The 16,911-nt window shown below is 42.1% G+C and overlaps 1 protein-coding gene across 7 annotated transcripts in view; it reads left to right on the top strand.

Moving 5' to 3' along the window:
* The window catches only part of FTCDNL1 (formiminotransferase cyclodeaminase N-terminal like), a 40,137-nt gene that overhangs the window by 11,091 nt on the left and 12,135 nt on the right, over window positions 1-16,911 (top strand). For 4 of the 7 annotated variants that reach the window (XM_053278577.1, XM_053278543.1, XM_053278561.1 and 1 more), the window contains exons 2-5: window positions 205-327; window positions 4,665-4,760; window positions 10,788-10,940; window positions 12,207-12,398. In XM_053278577.1, coding sequence (XP_053134552.1) covers window positions 207-327; window positions 4,665-4,760; window positions 10,788-10,940; window positions 12,207-12,398 — 562 coding nt within the window. In that variant the 5' untranslated portion in view covers window positions 205-206. The remainder of the gene's footprint in view (window positions 1-204; window positions 328-4,664; window positions 4,761-10,787; window positions 10,941-12,206; window positions 12,399-16,911) is intronic. The other 3 variants (XM_053278596.1, XM_053278586.1, XM_053278551.1) reach the window with 3 other exon arrangements.

The raw sequence follows: 16,911 nt of genomic DNA, 5'->3' as shown, positions 1-16,911 counted from the left end.
ATTCCCTCATGGAATGTCTTTGCATTGTTTCTGGAAATTAATCCTCCTTCCATGGTTCCCACAAATCTTCAAGAGTGGTTCTATATACTGTGGAACAACCACCCTGAAAAGGCAGTCTCTCCTATCTTTTGCTTATTTGTTTAAAATATTTGTATCCTGTGTGTTCTTGCACCAACAAACAAACCCATGGAATTTTTCTTTCAGGAATGAAAATGGCTTCCCCCAGAATAGGGGTGCGTTTGGCCGCTTGCTTGCTAAATATTTCAGAAGGAAGAAAAAGGGACGTTGTCGAGAAAGTAGCAAAAGCTGCTCTTTGTCAGGATAATGGTAAGAACTGAGTTAGACTTCTCAGAGCAGGTTCAGTCCCGCCAAAGTTCAGTTCAATTCAATACAATACACGTTTGCTTTGAAATAAGCATTCTTCTTTAGTTCCCAATGATACTTAACTCCTAAGTGTGCATAGGACTGGGACCTTAAGCATTTGTTTAACAGAATCCTATAGAAATCATTAGGCCAGATCATACCCGCCCCCCATGTATGTCACCTTGAGTTTTACCAATCTAAACAGCAATAAATTCAAGACAGTGCTTGATTTCTAAAAAGAGTAGTGCCAGGGCTCAAACAGGGCCTGTCTACAGTGCTTCATTTACACTAGGTTTGAAGATATGTGTGGGGGGTGGGGGCTCAAAGCCAGCAATCCTGTACCTCCCTTCCTGGGAATACCTCCACTGAATTCAGTGGGAATTGGCTCAATCCGGGGGGGGGGGAGTGATCCCTCTTGCCCAACCCCTGGACTCCCACAGCTGTACATATGTCAGCTTCTAAAACCATGGTGTCTCAGTCTGCCCTGGAAATTCTGCTCTTTAATTCTAAAGTGGGGAAACCTGTGGTGAATTGGTAAGAGAATGGCATTCTGTACATGCTCAGAGACATTTCTATGTATTAATACATCAGGTATTTTTGTTGTCAGCCCTGATACTAGAAACAGATTCTGGGTGAGCTCTGACCCAAATGAAGCTCTGATCAGGAAAATGTCTGTCAGGTCTGCACAGTGGAGGCATTCCATTCTCATCCAACAAAATATTTAAGCTAAAGATCATGAAGATTTTAGGAACATAGGAACATAGGAAGCTGCCATATACCGAGTCAGACCATACGTCCATCTTGCTCAATATTGTCTTCACAGACTGGCAGCAGCTTCTCCAAGGTTGCAGGCAGGAAGCCCTCTCAGCCCTATCTTGGAGATGCCAGGGAAGGAACTTGAAGCCTAGATGCTCTCCCCAGAGCAGCTCCATCCCCTAAGGGGAATATCTTACATCACTCACACTTCTAGTCTCCCTTTCGTATGCAGCCAGGGCAGATCCTGCTTAGCTTAAGGGGACAAGTCATGCTTGCTACCACAAGACCAGCTCTCTTCCCCATTAAACTATCCATTGAAGCTGATGTGGGTATTGTCCTGCCTTGGGGCAGGAGATGAGACTAAATGATTATGATACACTGAGTTCCTTCCAGCTCTGAGTTTTTATGATAGCTGTATTTTGGTCAGCAGTTTTGTGCCATGTTTTTCTGAAGTCATACCAAATTGCAGCCTATTGATTTTGAAAGCATTTTGGAATGCAGTTTGTATGAGCCCTAACGCAAGACAAGGCCATAGATCTGCAAGTAGCTAAGTAGCAATTTCTAACAACAACAACAAAGATAGAATAAATTCCTGAAACTGAACAGTACCAAATTGCTGTACACTGTGTGAGTGAAATGAATGTTATAGTGGAGGTCTTCTGAATGTTAGGTGTTGCCTACAAGGCTTAACTATACCAGGTTTGAAGATATGGGAAAACAGCTTCTGAGAGTGGAGCCATTTATTGTTTGTTTATTTAACACACTTCAGTACCGCCCAAAACTCACGTCTCTTGGCAGTTTACAACAAACAAAAAGCTAAAACATTAGTTAAAATAAATGACAACAAAAAAACTTAAAACAGTAGTTAAAACAAAATAAATGGCATAGTAAAAATTGAAACATTACAATTTAAAATTTTAAAACATTTGTAAACGATGCTAAAACAGTCAAAACACAGGGCTCTGTGAGTGCCAGGAGTCGAAATCGACTTGACAGCACACTTTAGTGTAGATGTGCACTACGAGTGCAACCAGTAAGTTGTGTTCTGCCAGACTGTTTGGTGTTTTTCTAAATCAGCATGTAATTTTTTAGAATGGAACATGTATTTAATATGAATTGGCAGTCCTGCAAATATTAAGGTTAATGGAGAACTTACAGATTATTTTAGTATTCAAAAAGGTACTAGACAAGGCTGTCCCCTATCCCCATTATTGTTTATATTGGTTTTGGAAATTATGTGTAGGATGATAAGGGAAGAGACTAAAATACAAGGATTGACAATAGGGACACAAAGATATAAATTAAGAGCCTTTGCAGATGATATAGTGTTATTTTTACAAGATCCTTTAGAATCAATTGATACACTATTGGAGATATTAGAATCATATGGGAACCTGGCAGGGTTCTATATAAATAAAGACAAGACAAAGGTATTAACTAAAAACATGAACAAAGAAGACATTGAAAGATTTGCTCTGAGATCCAGTTTTAAAGTGGGAAAAAAGGTAAATTATTTAGGAGTGACGCTTACCACAAACAATGCATTATTGTTTCAAAATAATTATATCAAAACTTGGAAAGAAATAAAGACGGACTTGAGCAGATGGAATAGACTGAATTTATCATTAAGTGGAAAAATTGCCATTATTAAAATGAATGTTCTTCCTAAAATGTTATATCTCTTCCAGACAGTACCAATAATAAATTCAATGTCAATTTTCGTCCAATGGCACAAAGATGTAAGGAATTTTGTCTGGCAAAGCAAAAAGACCAAGGATAAACTTTAAAAACCTAACAGATGATAGGAAGAGAGGAGGATTCACACTACCAATTTTTAAGTTATATTTCGAAGCGATATGCCTAACCTGGATAAAAGAATGGATTACATTAAAAAATCCAAGATTGTTGGATTTGGAAGGATTTGATTTAAGATTTGGGTGGCATGCATATTTATTTTATGACAAGGTAAAAGTAAATAAAGAATTTTTAAATCATTATGTTAGAAAAAGTCTATATATGGTATGGACGAAAAACAAATTTTTGTTAGAAGCAAAAATCCCACTTTGGGTATCTCCATTGGAAGTTATATCTAGAAAACAGAAAAATATGCAACAATCTTGGCCCACGTATCGACAATTGCTCGTCCCTCAAGGTGTAAAATACGAACTTAAAAAGTTAGAACATATGCAGGATTGGAATATCTCTTGGTTCCAATACCATCAAATCAATGCTTTATTTAAGCAAGACTGTAAAAAGGGTTTCAACCTACTAAAGTCAGAATTTGAACTACAGTTGTGCGAAAAGGAAGAAAAACTCATATCCAGGATGTATGGCCTATTACTATTGGAAGACACAAGAACGGAGGTAGTAAAAACCTCAATGATTAAATGGGCCCAGGACCTTGGTTATAACATTGATTTGGAAAAATGGGGAAAACTTTGGGTAAAAGATATAAAATTTACTGCTTGCTCTAATTTAAAGGAAAATATTTTGAAAATGATGTACAGATGGCATCTTACACCCCAAAAGCTGGCCATAATCTACAAGAATATGTCAAATAAATGTTGGAAATGTAAGAAAGAAGAGGGTTCCTATTTACATTTATGGTGGACATGCAATAAATCGAGAGGTTATTGGGACTTAATATATAACGAGCTTAAAAAAGTATTCAAAATGACTTTTCCCAAGAGTCCAGAATCAATACTATTAGCTATTGATAACATTGCTCTCCCGAGGAAATATTGGACCCTCTTCATGTACTTAACAGCGGCAGCAAGACTGATATTTGTGCGCAAATGGAAAGACAGTCAATGCCCGTATAAAGAGGAATGGATTCTTAAAGTACTAGAATTGGCAGAAATGGCAAAATTAACATAATCATTATTATTATTAGTAGTAGTATTAATTTGATTTCTATACCGCCCTTCCAAAAATGGCTCAGGGCGGTTTACAAAGAGAAATAACAAACAAATAAGATGGCTCCCTGTCCCCAAAGGGCTCACATTCTAAAAAGAAACATAAGACACACACCAGCAACAGTCACTGGAAGTACTGTGCTGGGGCTGGGGGTGGATAGGTCCAGTTACTCTCCCCCTGCTAAATAAAGAGAATCACCACACTAAAAGGTGCCTCTTTGCCCAGTTAGCAGGGGTTTCTTAACATCACTATTAAGAAATAAATTTGAAGATTTTAAAAAAGAATGGGACCCTCTTCTTGTCTATTTAAAAATACATCACAAAATGGATTTTTGTCAGGCTTTTGAGGGCTAACAACAAATGCTTCAAAAACACCCCAAAGCTGTTTTCTATATGAACTATTGGGGAGAGAATGTTTAATCTATAGGCAAGATCCGGTTATTGTTAACAACACTTGTTCCAATGATGAGATGGAAGTCTTTATTGTGTGTGTTTGTGAGTGCTTGTATCATTTGTGTTTGTCCTTTTGTGTTTGGAAAATTGAATAAAAAGTATAAGGGGGGGGAAATGAATTGGCAGCCCTTATTTGGCATTTGACCTCTTCAGATCGTTCCATTTTTCTCCCTATAGGTCAGGAGCATCCGCAAATAACCGTGCTTAATGTATTTTCAGACTATGACTATAACAGGTCTGTCATAACAATAGCAGCTCCGGTTGACAAGCTTGGTAAGGCCATTTTAATATATGTATAGCAAATATTCTGATACATGTTAGTTTTCTCACATCTGCAACTTGTATTTTGAGACACGTGCTACATTTTTTAGCTTTTTGAATAACTCTGAAATCAGAAGTGTTAGAAACAAACACTCTTTCCTTGGCTTTCCTTTTCCAATACAACTAACAAGCACATATTTTGATATACTAAAAAAGAATGAGAGGGTTTAATCTGCTGATGAAAGGAAATGGATTACAGATTAATCCATGGATGGGATGGGAGACAGGTTTACAGTTAAGAACATCTATCACTGTGGGGTTGGGCACCGCTGCACCTGTTAGCCCTCAAACTGTTGATGGTCCTCATTTGCTTGCTGTTTGTTCATTCATTCCTTGGCAAGAGGATTAGCGGGGAAGAAGCCTTAAAAAGCTGACCTTGCCACAGACAATCCAGAGAGGCCGAGCACCCTCCCAGACGATGACTGGTGCTGCCAGTAGCTTGGGGTGCCGGCCGTGTCACCCTACACCGCCCCTCCCCCCAAAGTGCCCATAATGCACTGCATGAGTGTGTGGTGCATTATGGGAAACCCCCCGCTCCCTGGAGCTGGCTGGGATCCCCACTGTCTGCAAGCAACCACAGCTGGCAGACGATCACAGAAATGGGGTGAGGAGAGCCCTTGCCTAGTGGCTACCTAGGAGGGTTTGTCAAGGTGCCGCTGGGATTGGGCCCAATCCCGGCAGTGCACACAAGCAGGCAAAACCGGGTTGGGCTTCCTTAGCCCAGTTTTGCCTACGTGTGTGAATAGCTACATTCCTTCCTTCCATTTTTATTCTGCCTTTTAGCCATGTAGATATGCAAGGCAGCTCACAACAGTCAAACATATTACAAGAATAAAACTTGCCCAGATCAAAACCTAAAGACTAACTGAATCATTAAAACTCACTGGCTGCTATGATGTGCAGCGTCCCATGGGCAGTTTTGCACAACTTGTGCTGCTGCGGAAAAATAAAATAAGGGCAGAGCTACTGCACGAGAGCCCACTTCTGCTAATATATAAAATTGAGCAATCATGCTTGTGTGACACTATGCCATTTTTAGCAATGGCTGCAGTGTTGCGCAAGCACCATTGCAGAATTTTATGTATTAGCACAAGAGCATGCTTGTGCAATAGTGCCAGCATTGTTTTAGACACCCACAGAAGTTAGGCAGTGCAGAACTGCCCATGGTATGCTGCGCATCATGTCAACCACTGTCATTAAATCAGTTCTGTGAAGAGCAGAGAATCAGCAGGAAGTTAACCCCTCTTGATACGGGAAATCTTCCCAAAGATCATTAGAATCCTTGGATTGCTTCCTAAAGATCATCTTACTTTCTGAAATGAAAAAGAGATGCCACACTCAAAAGGCATCTCAGTGGATGTGAGTCTGATATCAGAGAAGGCTCCTGGAGCATGTCCTTGCCAGAAGATCTTAAAGCATGAGGTGGTTCACATGGGACACGGCTGCCTGACCATGTGACATGCTGCTAGTTAAATAAGGTCTTTAATGGCTCACAGACCCAAAAAGCTCCTGTTTTCTCTAGCAGATGAAACGGAGGAAGCTAAACATGTGAGAGAGGTACTCCTTAGGATTTCTGGTTTGGTTACTTTTTGTTTTCCAATACATGTTTTTAGTTTATTTAATTTTTTTTTCTTATCAAGGAGAATAGTAATACATGTGAATATAACTGACGGGCGGGTGGGAGAGAAATAAAAAAATTTAAATCCCTTTTAAGCACAACTTACTCATTATAAGATACAACTGACATGGGGTGGAGGGGATGGGAGGAACAACCTTCATCAAGGATATATGTCTTGTATTTCAAAGCATAAACAATTCATTAAAGTTTGACCAGATCACTGAGAATTCCTCTTCTTTACCTTGCTGATGCAAACCCGCCCCCCCAGTTCAAATGCTGATAGGGAATACATTTCAACAATCCAAAGTTGCAATTCAGGAGTAAATTTGTCTTTCCACTGTTGTATTATAATCCTTTTGGTAACACCCCAAGCACAAAGAATCCACAGTTCTTGATGTATTGCTAAATTTCATATGCTGGGGATATACCCCAACAAAACATAAATGTCCTTAACAGGCAATGATAACTGCAATGTCATATTAACTGCCTTATGAATTTCAGGCCAATATGGTGCGATAACTCATGCAGATTATACCTCTAAAACCTAACACTTTCTGTAAAAACTAGTAAAAGTTTCTGCTGTATTAGCCACATTTTGAGATCGCAGAAGGCACATTTCATTGCCTTCAAAGTGACCTGCCATTGATTTAATAAAATAGTGTATTCATGGTCATTATTCCAAAGATCTCAGATATAATTGATAAAAATCATATTGATATCTTTAGGTTTCTGATAAAACAAGGTTACAGGCTTAGATGCATCTAATAAATGTTCCAAGTCTAATAATAAAGATGGAATTCCAGAAACTGCAATTGCATCAGGACCAAAGAGTCATTACAATAAATGCTTTTGTTCAATAAACTGCCAGCTAGCATTTGGAGGTATATCAAACTCAGCTTTCAAAGTGTCAAAAGGTTTATAAACAGTTTCAGAAGATATTAATTGATCTAATGTAATGATGTTGTGGGAGTTCCAGTTAGCCCAATAAAAAGACTTACAAGCAATCTTCAAACCAGAATTCACCTACAACGTAAGCTTTTCATGCTTGAAAAGATCAAAACCATGTCTGGAGCCCATGGTTCTCCATATATGCCTTGCGGCTTTAACCACCAATTAAACCACCATTTATGGCTTTAGACCACTGACCCAGCTCCACAAACAAATAATGAGCACCTGCCAAGATTTCAGTGGGGTCAAATAATAACTCTCGAGCTGTGCCCAAGGTGTGGCCAAGACTTGTGGCTCATTGTTCCAACTTAATACTGAAGATAAAATAAATGCCCAATAATAAGCCCCAAAATGCGGAAAATTAAATCCGCCTTCTTCAATAGATAGTTGAAGTTTATGAAATGAAAATCTGGGTGGGTGTTCTTGCCAAAAGAATTCATTGACTAATTTATAAATTTGCTTAAAATAGGATGAAGGTATAAGACGTGGAAGAACTAACACTCTCTCTCTCTCTACACACACACACACACACACACACACACACACACACACACACACACACCCCTTGGTGTTAGATTCATCTTAACCACACTTATTTTAACCTAGATACCCAGAATTGTAGTCCAATGATCTAAGTCTTTTTTTCATTTGAACCAAAAACTTGAAAAAATTTAAATTTACTAATTGAGAAAGTTTCTTAGAGACTACTATACCTAAATAGACAAAAGACTCTGGACACCACCTGAAACCACATACCCTACAGTCAGCAGGTAGATCTGCAGAGCCTAAAGGTATCAACTCTGATTTACCCCAATTTATGGAATAACTGGAATAACTTTACCAAACCTTTAAACCAAAGAAATAAGATTGGGAATTGAGACCTCTGGTTTATCAATAAAATGTAAAATATTGTCTGTATATAAAATCAGTTTGTGCTCAGTCCCACCTAGTGTAATACCTTTTATTTTTTCCAGGTCTCTAATAGCACAAGCCAGGGGTTCTGACACCATGTTGAAAAGAAGAGGAGATAGAGGACATCCCTAATGTGTGCCCCGTTCTAGCCTAAACATATTTCAGGAACCCCAGATGGACCATATCAAATGCCTTTTCCGCATCTTAATAAATTATAGTGGCTGGGTCTTGCTTCTCTGAGGACAGAGATATTACATCAATCAACAATCTAACATTAGCTGATCATTGATGGCCAGATATAAATCTGCCTTGAACAGGATGAATAACAGTAGGAAGCACAGTCTGCCCCCTGTGTGTCAACATGGCTGTCAAAATCTTAGCATCCATGTTTAACAAGGAGATAGGTTTATAGTTAGTGCATAACCCAGAGTCTTTACTGGGCTTAAGGAGAACAGTTAAATAAGCTTCATTAAAAGAAGGAGGGAGGCGCTTATTTTAAAAAGCATCACTGTAGACCTCCAGTAAAATTGGAGCCAGGAAACAGATATATTTCTTGTAAAACTCCACGAAATCTGTCCGTCCTGCTGGATTCCATAGATTTAATTGTGGTCATTATTTCCTCTTGAGAAAGAGGTGCAGCTAAAATATTGACTTGATCTTGTGTTGAATGTGGAAGATGCACCTTTTGTAATATGCTATCTGCATCAGTATTAGATTTGTTACTACTATACAGACTAGAGGAAAACTCAAAAAACTGCTGATTTATTAATTCAGGGTCTGAATAGGCATTGCATTGAGTATCAAAAACAGAAGTTACAGAGACTATTCTCACGACAGCAGGAAAGCGGGCTAAGGGAGCTTAGCCTGTTTTCCTGCAGTCATGGAAACTGCTGGGAGCCTCGTGTCTCCCAGCAGTTAGCCCGCTTAAGGTCCCCTCCAAATGAGGTTAGCAGAGCGAGGGCTCCACTAACCCTGTTTTGGCAACTGTGTGCAGCTGCGGCTCCACACCGCAGCGACACACGTGTAGACCCCTGACCGGGAGGCTACAAGCAACCTCTTGGCCTTGAGGGTCTCTCCAGAATGCCCCACACACTCATGTGGGGCATCCTGGGACTTCCAGGATGGTGACCAAGTGGCCCTTGATCCCCACCGCTCCTACCGGCTCCGTGACGGAGCTGGTAGTCGTGTGGGCAGCCGATCCGGCCACCCAAGGACAGCTCCTTGCTCGTCTGCAGGGAGAGTGGGCTAAGCCCGCTCTCCCCGCAAAGCCTGGTAATGCTCTCCACACTGCTGGTGTGGAGAGCCTCATAATGTTGTGTTGTTTTATCTGCTTCAAACCCGCTCTGGGTGAGTCTCAATGATCATGAGACTTGCCTCAATGTCTGGGAAATGCAAATACATCATTAACAGAATCAGAAATGATGTCCAAAAATTCTGATTCCATTCCTGACATGGTAATATGCCTCATTCCATTACCCTAGGAATTGTCCAGATGTCCGTTTCCCTGAAGGAAGTAGGGTAGGATATGCTGAGACTGGTGAGTTTGGATGACATGACCAAGCTTGGCATATCAAAAATCTACAACACAAGTAGAGGCTTACACGGGGATGAGGGGGAGTGAATGCCTCCAGGTCAGTTGCAACCTCAGGTGCCACGATTTTGTTTGAACCAGTCCTATCTATAACAGATCTCTTGCAAATTAACGTTGGTTGGTATTTTTGAGAAGGGTACAGTTACAGAGCTCTTTTAGGAAACAAAATTAATATCTCAAATGTACTCACAGCCATGAGTCAGAATTAAAGTTGAAGAAAAGTATGTATTTGGCCAAATTTATGCAGGATGCATTTATGTAGATTTTTATGTCCTTAAACAGTCATTCTCTTCTCAAGAGCTTTCCTTTAATTCTAGTATACCAAGCACTGTTATCACAATGGACAAACGCACTTTTGAAATCCTGCTTTTGAAATCCTTTTTCATGGGGGAATCAAATAAAGGCATCTTTTTGTCGTCCTCCTCCCCCAGGAACATTCTGTAGGGCTGTTTGTGATGTTAGTCAAAAGCAGGTTTGCCAGGCAAAGTTAACGGGAGGATGTCAAGTGGCTGCAAATATTAGCATTGTTGTGCTTCAGTAAAAACAAACCTTTATAGAGTTGGATTCACTAGCAAAGCAAGCAGAATAACAAGTGGGCCAGCTTTTTATAAGCTTTTAAAGTATGTTTGTAGCATATACTCATATCTCCTTCTCCAGGTGGATATATTTGTAAGACTGTTGAGACCTTGAAATTTCTCCAAAAGTTAATGTTTAGTGTAAGTAAGAAAGGGAGCCACATTTTCACTGTTGCTAGGAGAGGCTGAATATATATTATGCTTCATCTTTTCTTTGTGTTTTCCTTAATTAACATTTCCCATTATTGTATTTTGAACAAGAGGGACTATGCTCTGTCTTCCCCTTTCACATTTAGTTTGCAATACATATTTGGATTTTCTCTCTCTTTTGTTAGCAGATGGTGTCATTTCTGCCTGCACAGAGGCTTTCCAGTCCATTGATATGGCTGCACATGTTGGAATCCATCCTTGCCTCGGTGCTGTCGACTTGGTGCCCATTTACCCGTTGTCAAATGTTGGTGTGCAAGAGTGTGGAACAGTGGCTCGAAGTAAGCAGACTCCGAAAAGCTCCATTTCAGTTTAACACAGTGGTTCCTCATACCAGTCAGACGCAAAATGCCTGTCATTATGATTGACAGGGGAGAGGATTGCAGTAAATCTGTGAGGAAGTGGGCCACTATCTCTGCGGGCAGAGGCAGAAGACAACAAATTGGAGTGGGTTACAGATGGGTCTTTGCCTCATGCATAAGAACTTTCTATGCCACAGGTTCTTAACCCTACAGACACTCCCCCCCGATTCTCAAGTATCACCCATGGGCCCTCAACCCATTATATATAATATCTAAATATTTTTTTACAAGGCTGCAGTAAAAATGAAAGAAGAAATGTACTCAGAATAGTTATTTTCAAGAACTGTATTCTAGCTCACTGGGAAGCAAATTCAGTGCAACAAAGACTTTCTGCTGACCACCTGGACTAACACCATGGACCTCAGGTTATGAACCCCTGGTTTAAGCCAAGCCTGCTTACTGCTTTGAATATGATGGCTCTGGGTAGAAATGAGTGAAACCTGTTGCTTTTATTCAGAGGATCTTTCTTACATGCCTGATATCACATGTTCAGAACTCTTCATCAGAAAAGGGGATATGCAGTGTTTGCAATGCAGTTCCAAATTATTGTTGCACAGTGCATGCATATTGGTATCTGCAATAAGTTTAGTTGTGCATTTTATCCCTCATTCACATATCTCTAGGCAGACAGACAGACATCTCTCTAGGCAATATAATAGAGATCAGAATGATTATCACACAATTGCACTTGTGTTAATTGTGCATCAACTTGTGCAACCAGTTGTCACTCCTCCCCCCCCCAATATTGAAATAATGATGTTATCAAATCTTCTCCACAGTAACAAGCATGTGTTTTCAACCTCTGGAGCAGAAAATTACAAATATTCACAGCACTCAATTGTATTTAAGAATCCCCTCTCAACCACTTCATGTTTCTAGTGTATTACCACTATTTTATAAATCTGTCCTGCAAAGCAAGCAGCTTTCCTGATAAATCAGAATATGCTTTTACAATCTGTGTTGCACTGATATTTGCAGCCCTGCTGAAAAATAGCGACTTCCTGAACTGACATGTTAAACCTGGGGTGTCAAAAAGTATGATACCCCAGAAGGAGTAGTAAAGCTTCTGTTTTAGCAGGCCAAATGCTTTGCAGCCATGATCCCTCCCATCATCATGACAGTTTTTAGTACTTCCTGTTATATTTCTCATTGTTGTATTTTCCTTCTGTTTCTCGCCTTCTTCAGATATAGCAGAGCACCTGAGTCTTTGTGTTCCTGGATGCAGCATATTTCTTTTTGGGCAAGCTGACCTCCCAAACAGACAGAGTCTTGTTCAAAGGAGAAAGCAGCTGAACTGGTTTAACCGTAGAGTTCTCAGTGCGGCCAGAGTTGTCGCTGATGTGGGATCTGCACCTACCTCAAGATATGGCCTGACAGGTCTGAAACATCCTCAGTTCATTCTTAGTGTTCATGATTGAAACAGCATCATTTGTGTATAGCATGCTTCACAGAGTAATTTAGCAAAAGGATGTTTGCTTCCCACAGAGCTTAGAACCTAAGTGTGGATTGTAGAAGAGCCAACAGAGGGAGGAAAGGGAGGAAGGGTAATAAGCTTGCACGGCTCAGACTGGTCTCAAGGAGTTGCTCCAGTGGCAGCCGGTGGGGATGGGGGACTACCCTGTTGGTCCCCCCAAAATCTGCCACCTGAGGTGACACCTTACCTCATAACAGGGTTGCCCCTGGATGGCACCATGGGGTGATGAGAGAGGGAGTGCCATGCAGCAGTGGAAAATGGGCAGATTTTGAAAATGAAAGCAGGAGATTGACAGGAGAACCAAACTAGACAATGCACCAGTTGCATGATCTGGACCTGCATGCTTGATTTTTCTAATATAAAGAACATGGTGAGCGGGACTTGGGACCAAAGCAGGGGGAGATGGGTTTTGAGGGGTCCCCACTGAGGTCCTGATCTGAATCCTATCCCACCACTCCAGCAGCTGCTCTTACCCAGAGGAAAAAGCTTTTATTGGCATAACTGCAAGTTTTTCTTCTGGGGCAAATAGCAGCTAGGGGGTTGTGATTCAGATTGGGACTCCAGTGGAAACAAAGGGTCTCCTTCCCCCTAATCCAGTTTGCCACTCTTGAACGTGCAATTTACATCAGAGAAATCAGGCACACTGGTGCAATTGTGCCATATGTGTATTGACTTCTTTGGCCCTCCTTGCTGGCAGAACTTAGCTGGTGTAGACCTTTATAGGTCAACGACTTTCTCCCAGAATAAGTTATCTTTGTGTTGTATCCATTCAGGTAGCTCCTGAACTTTCCATCTTGGTTGATGGAAATGTTTGTCTTCTCATATAAACTGTTTTTAAAAATAAACCTATACATGATTATCTCTTGTAAGATGTTGCAAGTTTCCCATGTCTTAAGTCCCTGTGCAAAAATGCTCTTTCAGGTCTAGCATTACCAAACAGAAGCAAGGAAGGGGCATTCCCACAATTTTTGTAGTGGCTAGAGGAATGTCTTTTGGATTAAGCTCCTTGGCCTATAAGCAAATTGTCTGTATTGTGAGCTTATGGGCATTCATAGTCTTAAAATGGTCATGTTGAAGATAACTGCCAAATCACCTGACTCTGGGTAGCTGCAGCTGCCATGTGGAGAGTTCAAAGTTGGCCACCATGTGGCCTACTGCAATGGAACACTTAGGCACCACTCACTCTGTTTCCTTTTTTAAAAAATTAACTCCTACTGAATTCAGTGGGATTGAAGTGGATTTATCTTACCCTGGATTTTGCTTCAGTACATCAGGTTGTATTCTAATGTTTTGCTTGGAGTTACTCCATGTCTCTCTTTCTCTTGAGGGAGGGCGCTTTGCATGAGAGCATCTCTCCTTCCTGAATGGAAGGACTGTCGCTCAGTGGAAGAGCATCTGCTTGGAATGCAGAAGGTCCCTGGTTCAATCTGACATCTCCAGATAGGGCTGGGAAATATCCCTCTGAAATTGCTGTTGATCAGTCTCTTGACTGTACTGAGCAATGGCCTGATGTGCTATTTCCTAAGTCACCCATGGAATGAGCTTGTATCCATGGAGCACCTCTGAGTGAACGTGTAGGATACAATTCATTGGATCCACTTTTTAAAAACCCAGATCTATACACAGTATCATTAAACAGGGCTGGATAAATTATTATTGATATTAATAATATTTATAAGCTGCTTTTTCCTTGGTATGGGGAGGGCATCCTAACGTGACAGGTTATCAAGCTCTGCATGCTACGAGACAGGACCAATCAAATTTCAGGTCTGTTATGCCTATCCAGGCAGCTGTCACTCATTCCCAGTTCCAGTCCTGTCTCGCTCCGCAGACAGAGCTTGATTCTCGCTGTGAAGAATTATTCACAGCCTTTACCTACTTTATCTACCTGTCAATCTACTGTCAGGCCAGTTCTTCTCCCTTCCTTTCTTCTGTGTGCCAGGGTGGGAAGGGAGTTGTCAACTGCGTTTTTTAGTTCATTTAGACTTTTTATTTATTTCCATCGGAATTTACCTGATAATTTCCGCTAATAGAGGTGAGTGCCATCTGGAGATGGAGGCTGCCCATATGGGGGATAGGCTGAAGGGTTCCCTTTCAGAGGGCCCCTTCACGGATGCCGCGATTGTTCCCTCATTCGAAGGAACAGCGAGCTTAAAACAAGTGGCCATTATAAATGGGGTTGAAAGGGAAGATATAGTTAGCCAGGAGGCTTCTGCCTTGCTTGTCCCGCCGCCCAGAAAATCCGAAAAGAAAACAAAGCATTTGAAGGATAAGAGCTTGTTAAAAAAGAAAAAGCCAAAGCCAAAACAATCCCCTGACAGCACGCCATTGAGCGGAAGGCTGCAACTGGAAGAAGCTAGGGTGCAGCAACCCTCCGCTCTTCCGCCCGATCTATCAGCTGAGAGCGCGGCGGCCATTTTAGCTCTCCTGTCGAGGTCTAACTCCACCATCTCCACAAGGAATGACGGAGAACCTGGGCACATGGCGATAATTTTTGAACCTCCACAAGGTTCCTTAACAACTAATGACCCCCCACAGGGTCCGATTACCGCTCCTACGGCACCTTCCGTTTTTGACCCTCCTCAGGGTCCGATCATCGTGCCGATGGCACATGCTGCTCTTGACCCTCCTCAGGGTCTGTTAAGTGTGCCTGCAGCGCTGAATGCCCTTGACCCTCCTCAGGGTCCGTTGATGCCTGCTGCTGTTGCAATGCCTGCCGCTGCAACCGAGCGGGCTGGTTTGAAAGTGTACCCCGATATGCCTCCCCTCCCAGGTGATCACCAACTGTCAGAGGGTGAGTTACTCTGGTTGGGGGAATTCGTTAAGAGGCATTGTCTGCAAGTGGTATCTCCCCTTATGGTTAGTTCAGGGCAGCCGGGTTCAGACGCAATAGCTGCATTTCCTTCCCAATTGGGTTTGGCCTCTGGATCTATGGGTCCCCTCTTGCTGCCTTCCAGTATTCAGGCGCCGTCTCTGCAAGATGTGCCCCCCCCGTAGGTTGAGGTGTCCTTCCTACTCTTCCTCGCCAGACTCAAGCCTGGCTAGACAGGCTGTTCCACTAGCAGAGCACTTCAGTTTATTAGAGCCCACTAGAAGGAGATGTAGTAAGAGGAAGCACGTTCATTATCCTTCTTCTTCATCTGAGGAGGGACCTAGGGCTCCTAAACGTGTTGTCACTGACATTTCCTCCGCTCCTTTGCAGACTCAATCAACTGTTCCCATTATTACATCACAGGGAACCCAGATTGTCCAGGAAGCGCTGGGAAATCTGGTGCGTTCTCAGGCTGTGTTACCACATCCAGCGATCCTCTCTGATGATACACAGACTTCAGAGTCTGAAAAGGAGGAGGGGGAGCTTTCAGACAAACAGGCTCCCATCGAAAAACCTAATACCACTTGCCTTTTCTCTGCAACTGATTTTGAAGTGTTACTAGCCAAGGCCAAAAGGGCCATCAAGGATGTCTCACAGGAGACTGGCACACCTACAGTCTCTGGCTTGGATCAAGAAGTTTTTCCATCTACCTCTATTTCAGCAGCCACTTCACCCTTTCCATAATTATTTAAAGATGTTATGTTTGCAGAGTGGAGTGTACCGGGGCCCACTAAACCTGCCGTATCTTTCCCAAGAAAATTGTATCCCTTACCCCCTGATATAATGGCTCTTTTGGCAGTTCCCGTGGTGGATGGACCTGTGGCCCAGCTGGTCACTGGTGCTCTGGTGAACAAGGAGGGAGATGACTTTCTCAAAACACCAGAGGAAAAGTAAGCAGATCATCTGCTACTTAAGACTCATGAAGCATCTGCTACCATCATAAGGGCAGCTGCCACTAATTATATTTTCACCAGAGCCTCCATTTTGTGGACTAAGGAGCTTGTTAAACTGGTACCACCAGAAAATCTAAAACTCCGCCAGGGTTTGAATAAGTTAGCCAGAGCGTCTGCCCTTATGGCAGACTCTGGTCTGGACTGCATACAGTATGCTTCTCGTGCCATGGCAGCTGGCGTGGCAGTCCGCAGAGGTTTGTGGTTAAAGAATTGGCGGACAGATGCCAAGTCCAAGTCCACCTTGGTGGCTACTCCCTTTCTGGGGAGGAAGTTATTTGGCGAATCCTTAGATCCTATTTTAGTGGACACAACGCATAAAAAGAAAGCCATGCCGGTGGGGCGTGGTGACCCAAGGAGGAATTTCAGGGGAACTAACACCTTTCAGAATTCCTTTCATTCCTTTAGAACCTTCAATAGTCCTGCCAGTGCAGGGTTTAGAGACAGCTACAGAGGAACAGATGATCGTGGATCTTCCTTCCGGGCTAATTGGCGTCAGCCTTGGGATAACAGAGGCAGAGGATCAGATAGAGCACGTGCTGGAGGTTATGCCATCGCACAAAAGTGTAAGCAGTGATGCGATACCGGTCGGGG

This window comes from Hemicordylus capensis, chromosome 1, assembly GCF_027244095.1.
Source record: "Hemicordylus capensis ecotype Gifberg chromosome 1, rHemCap1.1.pri, whole genome shotgun sequence".
NCBI classification, from domain to species: Eukaryota; Metazoa; Chordata; class Lepidosauria; order Squamata; family Cordylidae; genus Hemicordylus; species Hemicordylus capensis.
This window is presented reverse-complemented; position numbering and strand designations above follow the sequence as displayed.